This window comes from Camelus dromedarius, chromosome 10 (genome assembly GCF_036321535.1).
Source record: "Camelus dromedarius isolate mCamDro1 chromosome 10, mCamDro1.pat, whole genome shotgun sequence".
NCBI classification, from domain to species: domain Eukaryota; kingdom Metazoa; phylum Chordata; class Mammalia; order Artiodactyla; family Camelidae; genus Camelus; species Camelus dromedarius.
Genome location: NC_087445.1, coordinates 75,711,342 through 75,725,860, shown reverse-complemented (window position 1 = coordinate 75,725,860; position 14,519 = coordinate 75,711,342). Strand labels below are relative to the sequence as shown.

Here is a 14,519-nt window from a genome sequence, read left to right as displayed (position 1 = left end):
CGAACTGAGGCCTCTTGGCCCTTCCTTCCGCTACCCCTACCCGGTAGGGTGAGAAGGGGCGGGTCCACGCTGGGGCCAGAGAACACCCCAGATCCTACCCCCTTTCTGAACTGGGACCCAGAACTGGTTCTCTTGACACGGGATCTCTTCTCTGGCATCCCCTGAGATTCCAGGTATGCACACCTGACTGTGTGGAGCTGGGGTGGGGATGGGGTGCTCCTGGACAGTTGAGAGGAAAGTACCCTTGGTCAGTGGGTGGCCCTGAGCCCAAGATCTTACCCCCTCCCACCCTCTCCTCTTTTGGGACTCCACCCTGACCACAGGCCTTTGTCCTGGGGGGCCTTTTCCCTGGACCTGTCCAGATCAGAACTGGGAGGGCGGGAACGTGTGGGGTGGAGGATGGTGTTTAAGCCCTTGGGGCTGCCGCCACCTGAAATGAATCCGTTCCAACAAGATTCTTGCTCCTACACACCCACCCCCATCTGTCTGGGCTGCGGCAGAGGGAAGGAGGGAGAGTCCAGGCCTGACCATCTCCACCACCATCTCAAAGGGAAGTCCTGGCCCCTCAGGCGTGTGGGAGGTTGTCTAGAGGCCAAAGGAGAGAGAGAAGTCTGGGACAGAGCAGGAGCCCTGGCTAGGATTTGCAGCACCCCAGACAGGTACCTTGCCTCCTCTATGCTTTGGATTCCTCACTCGTGGACTCATGGATGTCAAGGTGTAGGAAATGTTCCTGAAGCACCTGGCACCAGCACAAGCCGGCCCTGCTCAGGTGGCTGGAAAGGTCTTTTGACCTTCAAGGAAGGCTGGCCCACCACCTGTGACGACATGCAGTGTTGACTTCCTTTGGGGAGCTGGAGGCCAGCCCCTGGTTGAATCTATATGTATTTCCAGGGAGGGAAACTAGGGCCCAGAAACACTGAGAAAATTGCCCAGGTCATACAGGGAGCCCTACCCGAGGTCCTTCCTCCCTGAGGCCGGAGTTCCAAGCCCCTGACCACCACCCCCTACCTTCAAAGGGTGTGCTCACCCGGAAGTTGCCCTGCGACCTTCTTGTTGCTCAGAGTTGAAGTTCAAGGGTGAGGCAGTCCACCTGGCCTGAGGCCCTGGGTGGCCCGGGAGGTGACAGCTGTGGACTTTGAGGGCAGGGAGCTGGCAGCACCACCCACCTGCCCCGTCACCGCAGACAACTGCAATTCTTCAGGATTGCAAGGGCAGTTTCCTTCACAGCCACTTGGGACCGGGAGATACCTGCACGGAGGACTTGCCTCCGTCCCCTCTCACCAGCCCGGCCAGGAGCAGGCACAGGGTGGGCACGGAGTGTCCCTGAAGACACATGCTTGCTGAGGCTGGGGACACGGGGTGGCTGTTGTTGGTCTGGCAGACTTGCAGGCAGTTGGGGGTACATTCGAGGCTCCTGGGCTTGGGTGTGCCGTTCTGCACCTGTCCACGGATATGGGCGTGGGTGTGTCTTGGGAGCATTTCCCTGCCTTTGGGTGAATAAGGGCACATTTGAGCGAATTTGTGACATGTGTCATCAGGTTCCACCAGTGTGTGCGGCAGCCCGGCGGTGGCCAAGCAAGCACACACGTGAAAGGATGGGTGCAGACTGGTGCCTGCGGGAGAGAGAGCACATGTCATGGGAGCCCGTGTGTGTGTGTGCGCGCGTGCGCGTGTGTGTTTGTGTAAGCACTGACATCTTGCTTTTCCCGAGCACTGGGCCCGAGCCTTGACCCGAGGAGGCCTGAGTGTTCGTGCCTGAGCCCCTCAACCTCTCTCTTTAAGTGTGTTGATAAGTGTGCCCAGCTCACGGGGCCATAAAGTGCTTAGCCCGGGGCCTGACACACGCATGCACGCTCTTGCCTGGCGGTCATGTGGAGACCTAGACAGTTCTGGGACAGTCCCTGGGAGTGCCCAGGGGCCCCTTGCCTGAATCCCAGGTATGAGCAGGGGGAGGCAGAGAGGGGAGGCCCTGGAGCCTTGCCTTCTGTGGGAGGAACCAAGGAAGGAGCGAAGACCAGAGCTTGGCAGAGGGACAGCGAGTGGCAGAAAGGTGGGACAAAAGCCACGAAACCATCACTCAGCCCCAGGGCCTGGAACCCAAGGCACCCTCCCTGCCTCCCCAACCCCAGTCCCCACCCCTACCCCCCACTGCACTGGCCTGCGAGACCTTCCTTGCTGGAGAAGGACTGTGGGAAAGAGGGCAGCGGGCACCAGCCCCATCACCTCCTGGCAGCCAGCTGGACCCCCAGGTCCTTTCCTGAGGCCAGGGCAGCTCAGGAGGTCCCCCTCTGAAAGGGCAGCCCTGCTTTCCAGGCCCTGGGCCCCCACAGGCGGGCAGCGGGTGGGTGGTAGCACCCGGCACGCAGTGTCCCTGGCACGGCGGGCAGCCTCCTCATCACAAGGGCCCATTTATCCCCACTCCCCTGGCCCTGAAGTCCCGAGTGGCCAGGCGCCGCCGGACACAAGGGCCTGACTGGGGGCTCAGCTCCCTCCCCGCAGCCTCAGCCGGGCTGTCTGTGTTTTGCGAAGGGATTTCTTAGCCCAGGCCAGACCCGTCAGAGCAACCTCTGCTTACCCAATGAGCAGAGACCCACTCCCCAAGAATTACTGTTGAGCCAGGAATTCAGGAAGGAGGAAAAAAACTCAGATTGAACCAGAGCTAAGCTGTTTGCCTGCCTCCCCTGACTGACATCCCAAGGCAGGCCCGCTTCAGGGACCCTCCAGGCCCCTGTTTCCCAGAGAACCTGGCTGCCCCACCTTACTCCGACTCTCTTGCCTGGACTTGCCTCCCTCCTCTGCTCCCAGCTTCACTCTCTGGCAGGTTGGCAGAGAGGGCCTTGCCCTGCCTATGCCTTTCCTCTTTGCCATCCCTCAGGCTCCTCTCCAGCCTCACTGCCTCCTCCAGGAAGCTTTCCTGGTGATCTTCCCAGAAGGAACTCACTGGCCCTGAACTATGAATATTTTTAAGTATAGGAATCTTGAAGCTGGAGGAACCATCCTGACCACGGTGTATTGGTTGAGAGCTCCCCTTGTGTGTCAGAGGCGGATCTAGGCCATCGATAGAGTTCCCTGCTCTCAGGGAGCTTACAGCCCTAATAACTTTTAAAAGAGGAAAGAACTTTATTTATTATACTGCAGGAACACAAGGTGACTTTTTTCTGTTTTGTTCCCTGGTGTATTCCCGGCACTTGAGCAGGGCCTGGCACCTAGTAGGTGCTCAGTAACTCAGTGTGGGCTGACTGTGATGCTGTAGCTGGGCCCCGGGGCCACTCTGGTCCGTAGATGGTGCAGGCCACAAGCCCTATCACCAGTGCTTGGGGATAGAAATCGAAATTGTTTAGAGAATATTACGGCAGTGGGACACTGCTGCGACGTGTCAGTTGCATTTTACAAAAGGATCAGTTGGCCCTGACCTGGGAATTAAAAAGGAGAACCACTGATTCTTCCCTACAGAGTGTCCGAGGCTACTTGAGGACAAGGATTTTTTGAACATGGGGCCTGTGCCAGGCCCCGTCCTAAGCGTGTGCATCCGATATCTCATTTGCCCCATGTAGGCTTTGGGAAGTAGAGGTTATCCCCCGCCCCATTTGGCGTTTGGGTCAGGATGAGGCTCAGCGGGGGTAAGTCACCTATCAGCTTCCCCCAGCCAGTAAGTGGCAGACTTGGGGACTGAGCCCAGGCTCCATCTCCCCGGAGCCCCAGCTCATAGCTGCCACTCTAATCCTTACAGTTGGGCGTGGGGCTCCTTGCCAAGCTGGACGCCGGGGTGGGGGGGCAGGCAGTGTTGAGGGGGTGGGGACCTGTCCTGGGCCACCATGGGGCTTGAGGGGGCTGGCACCCTTGACAGGGCTAGATCCTGCTGGGCGGGAAGCCAGTGGGAGTGGCTGGGGCGGCCCCAGATTGTCGGATCCTTGGCTTCTTGGCAACCTGTGTGACTCAGTGGGCTGGTTAAAGGGGCCGGCGGGCGGGCAGCCAGCACAGGGGAACCCTGTGGTGGGTGAATCAGCAGTTAGAGCAGCTGACCGCTGGGTTACTGTTCTGCCTGGGGTGGGGCCAAGCCTCCGCTGCCAGAACCAGCACAGCCCCTCTTTGCTCTTCTCTCTCCCAGTTCCCCTGACAGATGCTTCCTGGGGCTTCGCTGTTCCCAGGGGTCCCCAGGTCTCCCAGCCTGGAGCAGGGGACAGAGCCTCCCTATTTGGGCCTGTGGCCATCCACAAGCCACTCGGAGGCTCCGGCCTGTTGGCCCTCCCATAAAGAGGGGCCCCTTGTCCATGGAAGGGCATCTCCAGGGTAGATTCACCCTCAGCTCTTATAAAAAGCCGGGAGCAGCTTGGGAACACCAGCCGCAGAGGTAGACTGCTGTGTGGCTTTGGGTGAATTTGGTGCTGTCTCTGAGCTTCTGCCCTCAAGCTCACCTGCAAACCTGCCTCACATATTATGACAATTAAATGATAGTCACACTGGCACATCGGTGAAGAGGAAAAATAGTGGGGGAGTTGTTGACTCCGGCTCAGGCCCTGAGATGGGGGAATGGTGAACAGGGACGTGAGGCGGCAGAATCTTAAGCTGGGCCTCGTACAGGGCACAGACCACTCAGCCTGCTGACAGGGACCCAGCAGCCTCATGCCTGCCTGTGCTGCTGGGAACAAATCCACATTAACCCAGTGCAGAGTGGAGGAAAGCAAGCTGCGCTGGGGGCAGGACAGGCTCAGGCATGTACCTAGGCTTGGCACTGACCCGCTGTGCGGCCACAGGCCAGTTGCTTGCCCTCTCTGGGCCTCGACTGTCTTAGTTGTACAACAGATAATTACTGTGACTTCATCTGTTTCACAAAAACACTGCATGGAGAGGTGTTCTGTCCCACCAAGGAGCACCAAAGGCAGGGCCAGCCCGGGATCCGGGGGACAAGGGGGCATCAGGAGCTGCTTCTGCCTGTAAGCTTTCTACATGGGGACGTTTGCCTTTGGGCTATATGTTTGCTATGCCCTAGTCCCTGGGAGTCTCTGGCAGACCTCAAGAGGGAAGGATGCCAGATGTAAGTGCATCCCCGCCACCCCCAGACCTAAGCCCCGCTTGGGGGCCAGGTCACTTGCGTGCATGGCTGCAAGGTCACCCCTACCTAGCAAAGCCAGGCTGGTGGTGACGGTGTGTTGAGCGACTTAATGATGGGCCTCAGGTTCCCAGAAATGAGAGGGAGAACCAGACTGCCCCCCCACCCCCAGCAGGACCCAGAGTCAGGTCAGGAGGCTGCAGGAAAGAGGCTCGAAAGCCTGGCCCCAGGCCTCTCCTGTCTGCTTCCTGGACAGGATGTTGTGCTGAGTAAACAGCTTCGAGAGGAGTCACCACTCTGGCTCTGAGTCACTGCTCCTAGCGACAGCCACACGGTGTTTGTAAACAGTGTGCTTCGCACCCATCAGGGCCTGCCCACAGGAGCCTGAGAAGGTGAGAGGACCCTGGGTGGGGGGGGTGCCACGGGCCCCCTGGGAACCCCTCCTCACTCGAAGGGCTTGATTCCGGGCTCGTATCTGCGTATACACACATGTTCGTGAGCGGGGTTTTGCTGTGGCTGAGCTTGTGTGTAAGTGGCCAGGGTCCTTATCCCAGGGCCACCTGCATGGTGGACAGAGCATTGAGGGACTGACTGTGGATCATACGACCTCGGTGTCCTGGGACAAGCGTGGGGGCCTGGGTAGCATCTCAGGGCTGGTATGAATGTTCCCCGAGGCAGCACCCACCCAGAGCTCCACGCACAGTAAGGGCACAAGAAAAGCAGGAAAAGGTTGTGCGCACTCCAGCCGAGAAGTGAATTTGTGGTGAGGGGGGCAGGTGGAGCATCCTAACTGCTCCCAGCCCCAGAGCCCTGGCTCTCCATGGCCCGATTCCGTTCCAGGCCGTGACAGTGATGTGGTGCACCATGTGGTGACACAAGGCCGGCAGGGAACAAAGGCGCCTCTGCTCTCCACCCCCCCTCCCCCGGCGGGTGGGAGGAGGGGGATGTGCTCTGCCCCGCCCCTCCCCCTGCTCGCCCCGCCTCCTCAGGGCTCCTGCATTTCTTGCCTGCAGCTGGTCCTGTCCTGCCTCCTGGCTGTGACTCAGGCCCTCAGCCTTACCAGCAGCTCAGAGCCCACTGCTCTGGGGCAGCCCTGCCTGGGCCTGGCCCTGCTCCCAGAGGAATGGCCCGAATGGCCCTGAGGCCAGGCTGACCTGTGCAGGAGGCTGGGGCCCAGGAAGTGCAGAGGTAACAGGCTAGGAGGCTGAGGTCATTGGAGCGGAGCAGGGAGCCAGCCTGGTGCTCAGGAGTGGCGGAAGGAAGATGTGCCACCTTGCACGCCTGGGGCCTGGTGCCCGGGAAGCACTCAATAAATGCTTGTCGAATCAAAGGCATTAACACACAGACACGCCCAACTGGGCAGCTGGGATCCCTATGGGTTCCTGTAACCACTCCCGCCCACACTTCCTCCAGGGGCCTCTAGAAGCTTTCCCCCACCCCTAAACATGTCCACACAGTTGGGAAGGCTTTTCCAGCCCCTCACCCACCGATTCCTGCCACAGCACTGGGCTCAAGGACAAGGAGGCCACGGCTCCGGGGAGGCCCTCTCCCGTTTCATCGAATGCCCCAAAGGCTGGGGAGATCTCACTGGAACACGTACAGAGCAGCCAAACCACACCAGAGATGCCCGAGGTCACAAAGCCAGTCAGTTGGCGACACCGGGGAGGAGGCCACGGGTGGCGTCAGCCCTGGCAGCCTGGGGCTGTCTCCCCCCTCGGAGCTCTAGTGCCCACTGCCTCACCCAGGTCCTGCTGGAGTCCCCACGGGCCTCCCCGCTACAAGACTGAGAGCCGGGAGGCCTCTGTGCCAGTATATCCTCAGGGGAAGCGGACCAGAGCTTGTCTGCCAGCCCTCTCAGCCTCCCCTCTCTTGGGACCAGTGCTGCCTTTCGGTGCCCAACGTATGTTTGCTGATTTTAGACAACAGACGCTTCCAAGTTACCCACTGGGATCCGGTTGCAGGGCTGCATGCTAAGCACCGGGAAGACCTCAGACTGCCATCTGGAGCTTGCTCATGGGGCTGGAGCAGGCCACAGTACTCCTGGCACATGGGCGGCAGCCGCCAACATTCCCTGAATGTTTATTACGTGCCAGGCCGCCGGGCAGGCACACGACCATGAGAGACAGTCAGAGTCTGGGTCCTCTTAGTGCCGACCGTGAACCAGGCCTGTGCTGAGTTCTTGCCGAAGCCTCCAATGCCCTTGTGCCCATTTTACAGATGAGAAAACCGAGGCCACTACATCACTGGCCCAGAGTCCCAGAGCTGGCTAATAGAGAGCCCGGTCACTTCTGCTGTTTCTTAAAGGTCCGGATTCAGTGTCACCGTGCACAGAAGGGCTGAGGTGGCTGGGGAGAAGGAACAGGGGGTACCTGAGTAGTGGGGAGCATGAGGAGGTGGTCAGGGCTGAGTGAGTCGGAAGGGTCTGGGGGCCAAGGGCAGGGAGGACTTTGGATTCTCTGGTGGGTTGGACAGAAGCCTTTGGAGGGATTTCAGTGTCAGGAAGACGTGCTGTGATCTGGCTGCAGGCTCGAGAGTGGGTGCATGGAGACAGGAAGGCAGCTGCCCCATGATCCACCTGGAACCCCCCAGACGCCCACCCACATCCCCGTAGAGAACCCTCTCCCCAGGGGCTCCTAACTTCTCCTGCCGTGGAGGGAGGAGGAATTTGAATTTGAAAACCTCTGTACACTGCTCCTCCACCTCCTATAACAACCAGGAAACTGAGGCTGAGAGAGAAGAGGAACCTGCAAGTCCCACAGGGAGGCAGCGCCAGGCGGGGGCAGGAACAGTCTCGGTTCCCGAGCCCTGCGCTGCCCGCCCTGTCGGGTCCCCTGCACCCCACAAACCCACCGGAAGAGGATGTGAAATGCTCGCTCGCTCAGAAAAGCAGACCGAGGGCTGGTTGGGCTCGGTGTCAGGGTGGCACGCTGGGCCCCAGCCACCCTGCCAGGGCCTGGGGGCCTGAGGTGCCTGCAGGCCAGCTCCAGAGCCCCTACCCAGCCCTCGCTCCCCTCAGCCTCCAGGACCCTGCGCGCCCAGCCCCCTGGCCCCCAGGGTCCCAGGAGGGTGAGGAAGCAGCCCAGCCCCTTGGCTTCTGGGTCACTGGCGTCTCCAGGTTTTGGGATCTGAGCTGTGAATGCTGATGGAAGGAAGGTATCTGGGCTCTGCCGAGCTGCGCAGACACAGGACTTGGAGGCTCCATGTGACATCTTGGGCAAGTCCCAGCTCCCCTGGGGCCTCAGTTTTTCCATTTGTCAGGTGGGTATGTTAGACTCATCCCATGGCTTCTGGTGTCTGATCTGCAGCGAAATGAGAAAAATGGAGACAAGGTTGTGAGTTTTTCTTAAAGCCAAATGTATTCATTTAACAACAGCCCGTTCCTCCGACAGCCTGCCCCCCTAGTCACTTTTGGTGCTGTCTTTTCTGGAATGACGGTAATAGTGGTGGTGATGGGATTTTTTGTTTTTTTGATTTTTTTCCATCTGTTCTATCTGGCAAAATAAACAGTTCCCCACCCTAGGTGGGTCCCCAGAGTTTAAAATTAAGTCCCATGACTGGGTGCCTGGGGTGGAGGAGCTTTAAGGGCTGAGTGGCAGGGGGGGATTCCAGAACGGCTTAGAGCGGTGGGGTCTCCTGCACTCCCGGCAGTGCCTGGCGGTGGCCCCGCTGCCTGAGCCCTGTTGTGATCTTGGTAACTTGGACCTGCCACCTTTTGTGACTCTGGGTGGTGATTCCCCCCAGGCAGGGGGAGTGGGGATGGGGCCTCAGGGTGTTGGGGGACACAGCTGGGCCCACCCCAAGAGAGCAGGTCTGAGCTGGAGCTACTGGCCCAGCTCGGGACAGAGCCCTATCCACCCGCCCTTGGCTGGCCCACAGCCGGATACAAGCGGGAATTCCTGGCTCTGTCGTCACGGGAGCAGGTATGACAGCCACGCGGGTGACACCGGGCCTAGGCACTCAGGTGCCTGACTCCACTGGGGCCGGTGGACAGGCAGGCAGACTGGCAGAGGGCCTCCCTCGGAGCCCACCCTCGGCCCAGCTCCTGTCCCACCATGGCCCGGGAAGCCAGGCCCGCTGAGCCCCAGGGCAGGAAAGGCGGGGTGTTCCTCGCCTGTGTCTCCGTGGTGACCGCCAGGCGGTGGGCCATCGCCCGCCGCACTGCTCTCCAGAGCCAGAGCCCCCCACCTTGGCCAACAACACCTCTGACGGCACCGGCCACCGAGGTGAGTTTCCAGGGCAACTGGTGCCTCTGCCAAGGGGCTGGGTAGGTCACGGCCAGGGCCCTCGACTTCCTCCCCGCATGTCAGAACAGGTTGAAGGAGTTTGACTGGGAGCTGCCGGCGAGGCGCCATCTCCTGTTCTGGGTGTAAGAAAGGAGGCAGGGGACATGCTGCCGGGGGTACCCAGGTGTGCCCACCCGGCCAGCCTGTCTGCCTGCCCCCTGCCCACCCAGGCGGGGTTGGGTGGCTGGGGATTGTCCTAGGGGCCCCTGTCCTATGCTGCTTCTCAGATTACGAAACTTTTGTGCGTTGCTTTATCGTCTGCTCTCCTGAGAACGCTGAGAGCCGGATGGTGGTGGTGTTACTACTACTGTTTTTGTTATCATCATCCCCATCTTCCCGATGGAGAAACTGAGGCTCAGGGAGGTGAAACTGGGGCTAGGAAGGTCCATAGCAGGGACTTGAGCACAAACCTAGGCTCTAAATTTGAAGAGTTTCCCAAACCTGCAGGCCCCCTCCTCGGTCGTGTGTGTCCAATATTCCACCAGTGTGGGCTCTGGGAGGGACAGGAGCCCCCCGCCCCCATCTCCGACTGTTTCCCTTCCTAACCTTCCCCTCTTATTCTCAGGTTTCAGGCTCAGTTGCAGAGGCTTAGGCTCTGTTTCCACCTGTTTGTGTCCCCTTCAGTTTCTCTTCCTCTCTCCTCCCCTGCACCCCAACCCCAGGCCCTTTGGGGATTGGTGGCCATTGGGGGTATCAGGGACCCCTCAGGGTGCTGGGCACTAAGCGCCCTGGGAGTGGAGGACAGAGTGGCCCCTGGTCTCCCTGTGGACGGTGTTTGTCATGGTGACCTTGGACTTGGGATGCAGTCCTCTGAGGGCCCCCCTCAGCATCCCCAGAGGTAAAGTCAGGGGCCGTGAGCACACCTCTCTAGGGGGGACAGCAAGCTGCCAGCATCTTACTCCTGAGCCACTTCCACAGCTCCCAGCGTTGATTCATCTTGTTCTGGTTGCCCTGGGACAGAAACACCCCATGAGGTCAGAGATTTCGGATGATGATGTCAGGTCCCTCCACCCAGGATGGTCTCCTGGCCGTTTGGAGGCTTCATTTCCCACCTCCTGACATCTCTGAGCTTGGCCTCCAGCCCGTAGGGACTCCCCCTTCTCCCAAGGAGGAGGAGAGCCATGGAAGTTCCCAGGACCCCAGCCACACAGGAGGTGGGGCTAAGCCGGGCCCTCCCGCTGTGCCAAGAACTCCCACACTCAGCCCAGGTGCCTCACCTCCTGCCAAGGTGTGTGCTCACCCGCCCACAGAGGCCACCCTGGGACCCAGGCAGCCAGGAATGGTGACGTCAGGTCAGGGAAATGCCCAAGGAACCTGGCCAGGCCACACTCCCTCCATGAACTCCCCAGGCTCTAAATATAGACCACAAAAGACAGAGCGGGGTGACCTCCACCTGCCCAGTGAGAGATGGAAAGTGTTCCATCAAGGCCCGACCTGAGTCTGGGTACCTGACTGCTATTCCTCACTGGGCCCCCAGCTGCCTCCATCACCTTGGTTGAGCCCAGGTTGGAGGAGGTGATGGCCGAGGCCCTTGTCACCTGGACATTGCCTTGAGCCCATTCTCACTCTGAGCCACTGTGTGCCTGGCAGGCCTCCCCAGAGCTGCACCCTCGGCCCAAACCCCATTCCCTGGGACCCTGTGAATCATCTATCATGTGCAGGGCAAAGAGGTGGGTGCAAAGTGGGAGGACTGGGCCAGGCAGAGAGGGGCTGGCGTGAGGCTCTGGGGATTACAGCAGTTCTGTGTGAGCCTAGCCGGGTGTGGCAAGAGAGGACCCAGAGATGCACGCTGAGGTCACTGTTGGTCTTTTGTCTTGGGGTCTTGCATCAGGGGGACCAATGGGATGACAGTGGGAAGGAGATGGGGCCCCAGTGGTTTGGCCTGAGCACATCTTAACCTGGAGGTGTGAGTGAGGGGAGGCCCAGTGGGGTCTACGGCAAACCCACGAGCACATGGCCTGGCCGGAGAGGGCAGCACCCGTCAGCTCCCGCCCAGCCTCCTGTCTTGCGGGAAAGAAGACCCTGCTTGGCTGGGTTGTCCAGAGTTACAGGAGCAGCGGGAAATGTGGATTTTTAGATGAAATCACCTGACCTTTTATTGTTGGCTCCAAAATTGAAAAACACTTTGCAAGCCAAACAAAACACACGTATGGGCTAGATTAGGCCTGGTTCCCTTCCCGACTGTCAACTAGAAACTTGTCTGTTAAGCTTCCTGTGTTTAGAAGGATTGCGCTGGCGGCAGCGGTCTGTACAACCATGTTCTCCAGGGCTGCTTGTGCCCCCCCGGGGAAGGGCAGATGCGCTCCCCAGGGAAAGGCTGGGAACCTGGGATGGCTGGGGGTGGGGTGAGCTGGGAGCAGGAGGAGGGAGGCAAGGAGGGACACCAGTTTGTAAAGTGCCACACTCCCTACGGTGCCTTGTGCTCTCTCTTCCTCCCAGCGGACCCTCCAAGGGCCAGGGTTAGCATAGCCTTGATTTCAGCCTCACCTGAGGTCCCCAGGGCTGTCTCCAGCCCCATGTGAACTGCATGGTTCAGTTTCCCAGCTGCCCACTGCCTCGGGCCCTGTGTGTTGTAAGCCCCCAGACCCTGGTGTTGTAAGGATGCTACGAGAGCCCCAGGCGCGGAGAGAGGGACTCGGAAAATGGTGATGCTGGCCGGGTGTCGCACTGGCCCCGGGTCTGGAGAGTGTTGCCCTTCCTCTGTGATGGCTGGGAGCCTTGGCAGTATCAGAGAGTGAGTCGCAAACTCTGTTCTTTTTCTTTTTTTGGAAAATTCCAAATAGACATGAATGTAGGGAAAATCGCAGAAAGGTACACAGCGGACTGACCACCAGTGCAGGGCCACTCTTGTGTCTTCTCTTACTGGACCCACGTCCTGCCCTCCTTCCCCAGAGCACACGATCTTTATATAAATCCCAGGGACAATGTTCCATCCATCAGTGTTTTAATATGTTACTCTAACAGTAACTGAAATCCCACCGTCGCACTCCAGAACTGATGTCAGCTATGTCCAGTAGTGTTCAAACAACCCCAATTGTTTCTTAGGGCTTGTTTTTTGTTTGTTTGTTTGTTTTTAACAGTTACCCTGTTCAAATCACAATTCAGAATCCACTGCATTTGGTTACTGTCTCTCAACTTTCTTTTAGTCTACAGTTTCTCCTTGGTTTTTTCCCCTGAAATGTATTTGTTGAAGAAACCGAGAGATTTGTCCTGTGCTGATTCCCAGTGTGGAATTCGTGGGGATGCATCCTCACATGTGCTTAACACGGTCCTCAGTCCCCTGTAACTCCGCCAAATTCCTCCATGCAGAGCCTGGTTGGATTCAGGTTAGGTTTTTGGCAAGAGCACTTCTTGGGTGGCTACGGGTTCTCCCGTTAGGTGGCGTGTTCTGTCCTGGTCCCCTCTTTGGGGGGCTAGCCCTGCCCTTGGTGAGAGGCCTACCCCACAGCTTTAGGGGAGGATGATGAGAGGAGACGCTGGTGGGCTGGGGAGAGGACCTCGCACGCAGGAGGCGTCCGCTGACTCGCAGCCCATGTTGCTAACGGTGTGGGCAAAGTCTCCACCTGCCAGCCAGCCCTGGGGGTGGTTGGAGGTGCCCCACCTGTGCCGACTGAGGGTCACGCAGTAAGAAAGGGATGGAGCCAGGCTTCAACCCAGGCATTTCAATGCCAGAACCTGTCCTCCATGCTACACTGCCACCTGGGAACTAGGGGTGTGTGTGTGTACACGTGTGCGTGCAGCTGGAGCAGGGAACAGCCTGCCAGGACCAGGGAGGGGAGCCCAAAGCAGGGGTGAACAAGGAAGGGAGGGGACAGACACCGACCAGAGCCCCGCTCCCCGGCCCCACCCGCTCCCACCATGTAGGTGGTGCCCAGGGAGTCAGAGGTGAGGCGGCCTGGCGGACTGTGTTGTGTCTAGGGTGGTGATGAGGCTCCTTGCCTCTCCAGCCTGCTCAGGCCCTCCTAACTCCAGCCGGCTTGACCTTCAAGGTCAGAGAGGTGGTGACATTGGTGCACTCAGGAGTCACTTGGCCTCCATGGGCCCCTTTCTCCAGCTGTTAAATGGGTGCGAGCTTGCTTGTAAAGCCCCTCCCTGGGAGAAAGAGATAAAGGGACCAAAGAAAAGAGATAAAGTGAGGCAGGCAGGTGCTGGAGTCCCCAGGCACTGAGAGCTCCAGGAGGAGTGGCTGGCCTAAGGCAGCAGCAGGGTCCAGGTCACCCCTCTGTGGCTCTCTGAGGACCTCCTTCCTCTAAAGACACCCTACCCACCTCACCTTCCCCTGGGGCTTCCTAAACAGCCTCCCTGGCATCTCCACCCCAAGCCAAATCTACCCATCTAGCTTTAAAACAAAAACAAAAACAAAAAACAAAACCCAGCATTTATCATGACATGTGCATAATTACTAAAGTATTTTAGAAAAAGGAGAAAATTCCAAGAAGTAAAAAGGAAAAACTGAATAGCGCCGCCCAGAAACAACCACCCTTACTTTTGCATAGTATGTCCCTCTAGTCATATGCAGGCGTGCAGGGTCGACTTCTGAAAGCACGTCCGGAATCCTGGTTTTCTGACTTCACAGTGAAAGCAGCATTTCCCTGCATCGCTGTCTTACCACGGCATGTAACAGCGTGCAGGGTCCTGTCAGTTAGAGGGTGTCTGAGTGGATTCGTTTGGCCGAGTTGCAGTTGAGGTGTCATCAAGGTTTCCATGAACATCCTTGTATAGAAATCCAGGTCCACACCTCTGAAAGCTTCCTTAGGGTGAATTCCAAAGAGTGGGCTTGTCAGTCAGAGGGTATGAGCGTTTTTAATGCCATCCCTAGAAACCACCAAACTGTTTTCCGTGCATCTTTGTCAAGGCCTTGCCTGTGCCCGATGGAGGACCACCCAGCAGGTGGCCTCACAAGTGGGTGGGAGCAGCTGGGGCCCCACTGTCCACGGATAGCTGAGGCTTGGCACACAGTGGGTGTGCAAGATGGAATATGTGGGCTGGACCCGCCCTCTCATTTTACAGGTGGGAAGCTGAGGCCCAGTGGTGTGGAACCAGTTAACCGGTTCTGGGGAGGTTGTAGCTTGCTGCTAACTGCGGCAGGGCTCTGTGAGGGCTGAGGGCGGAGCCCCAGGCCCCAGCAGTATGTTGGTCCTGTTCATTCGTCTGTCTACTTGCCTCCTCACTGGCTTCTAGAAGGA

At 58.7% G+C, this 14,519-nt stretch overlaps 1 protein-coding gene across 3 annotated transcripts in view; it reads left to right on the top strand.

Annotated features, from left to right (window-relative positions):
• Positions 1 to 14,519, top strand: part of RALGDS (ral guanine nucleotide dissociation stimulator) — a 48,284-nt gene that overhangs the window by 6,525 nt on the left and 27,240 nt on the right. Inside the window, exon 1 of one of the 3 annotated variants that reach the window (XM_064490661.1) lies at positions 8,638 to 9,273. The exons of the other annotated variants lie outside the window; for them this stretch is intronic. Coding sequence (XP_064346731.1) covers positions 9,103 to 9,273 — 171 coding nt within the window. The 5' untranslated portion in view covers positions 8,638 to 9,102. Of the gene's footprint in view, positions 1 to 8,637; positions 9,274 to 14,519 lie in introns of those variants that run through there. 3 annotated transcript variants of the gene reach the window in all.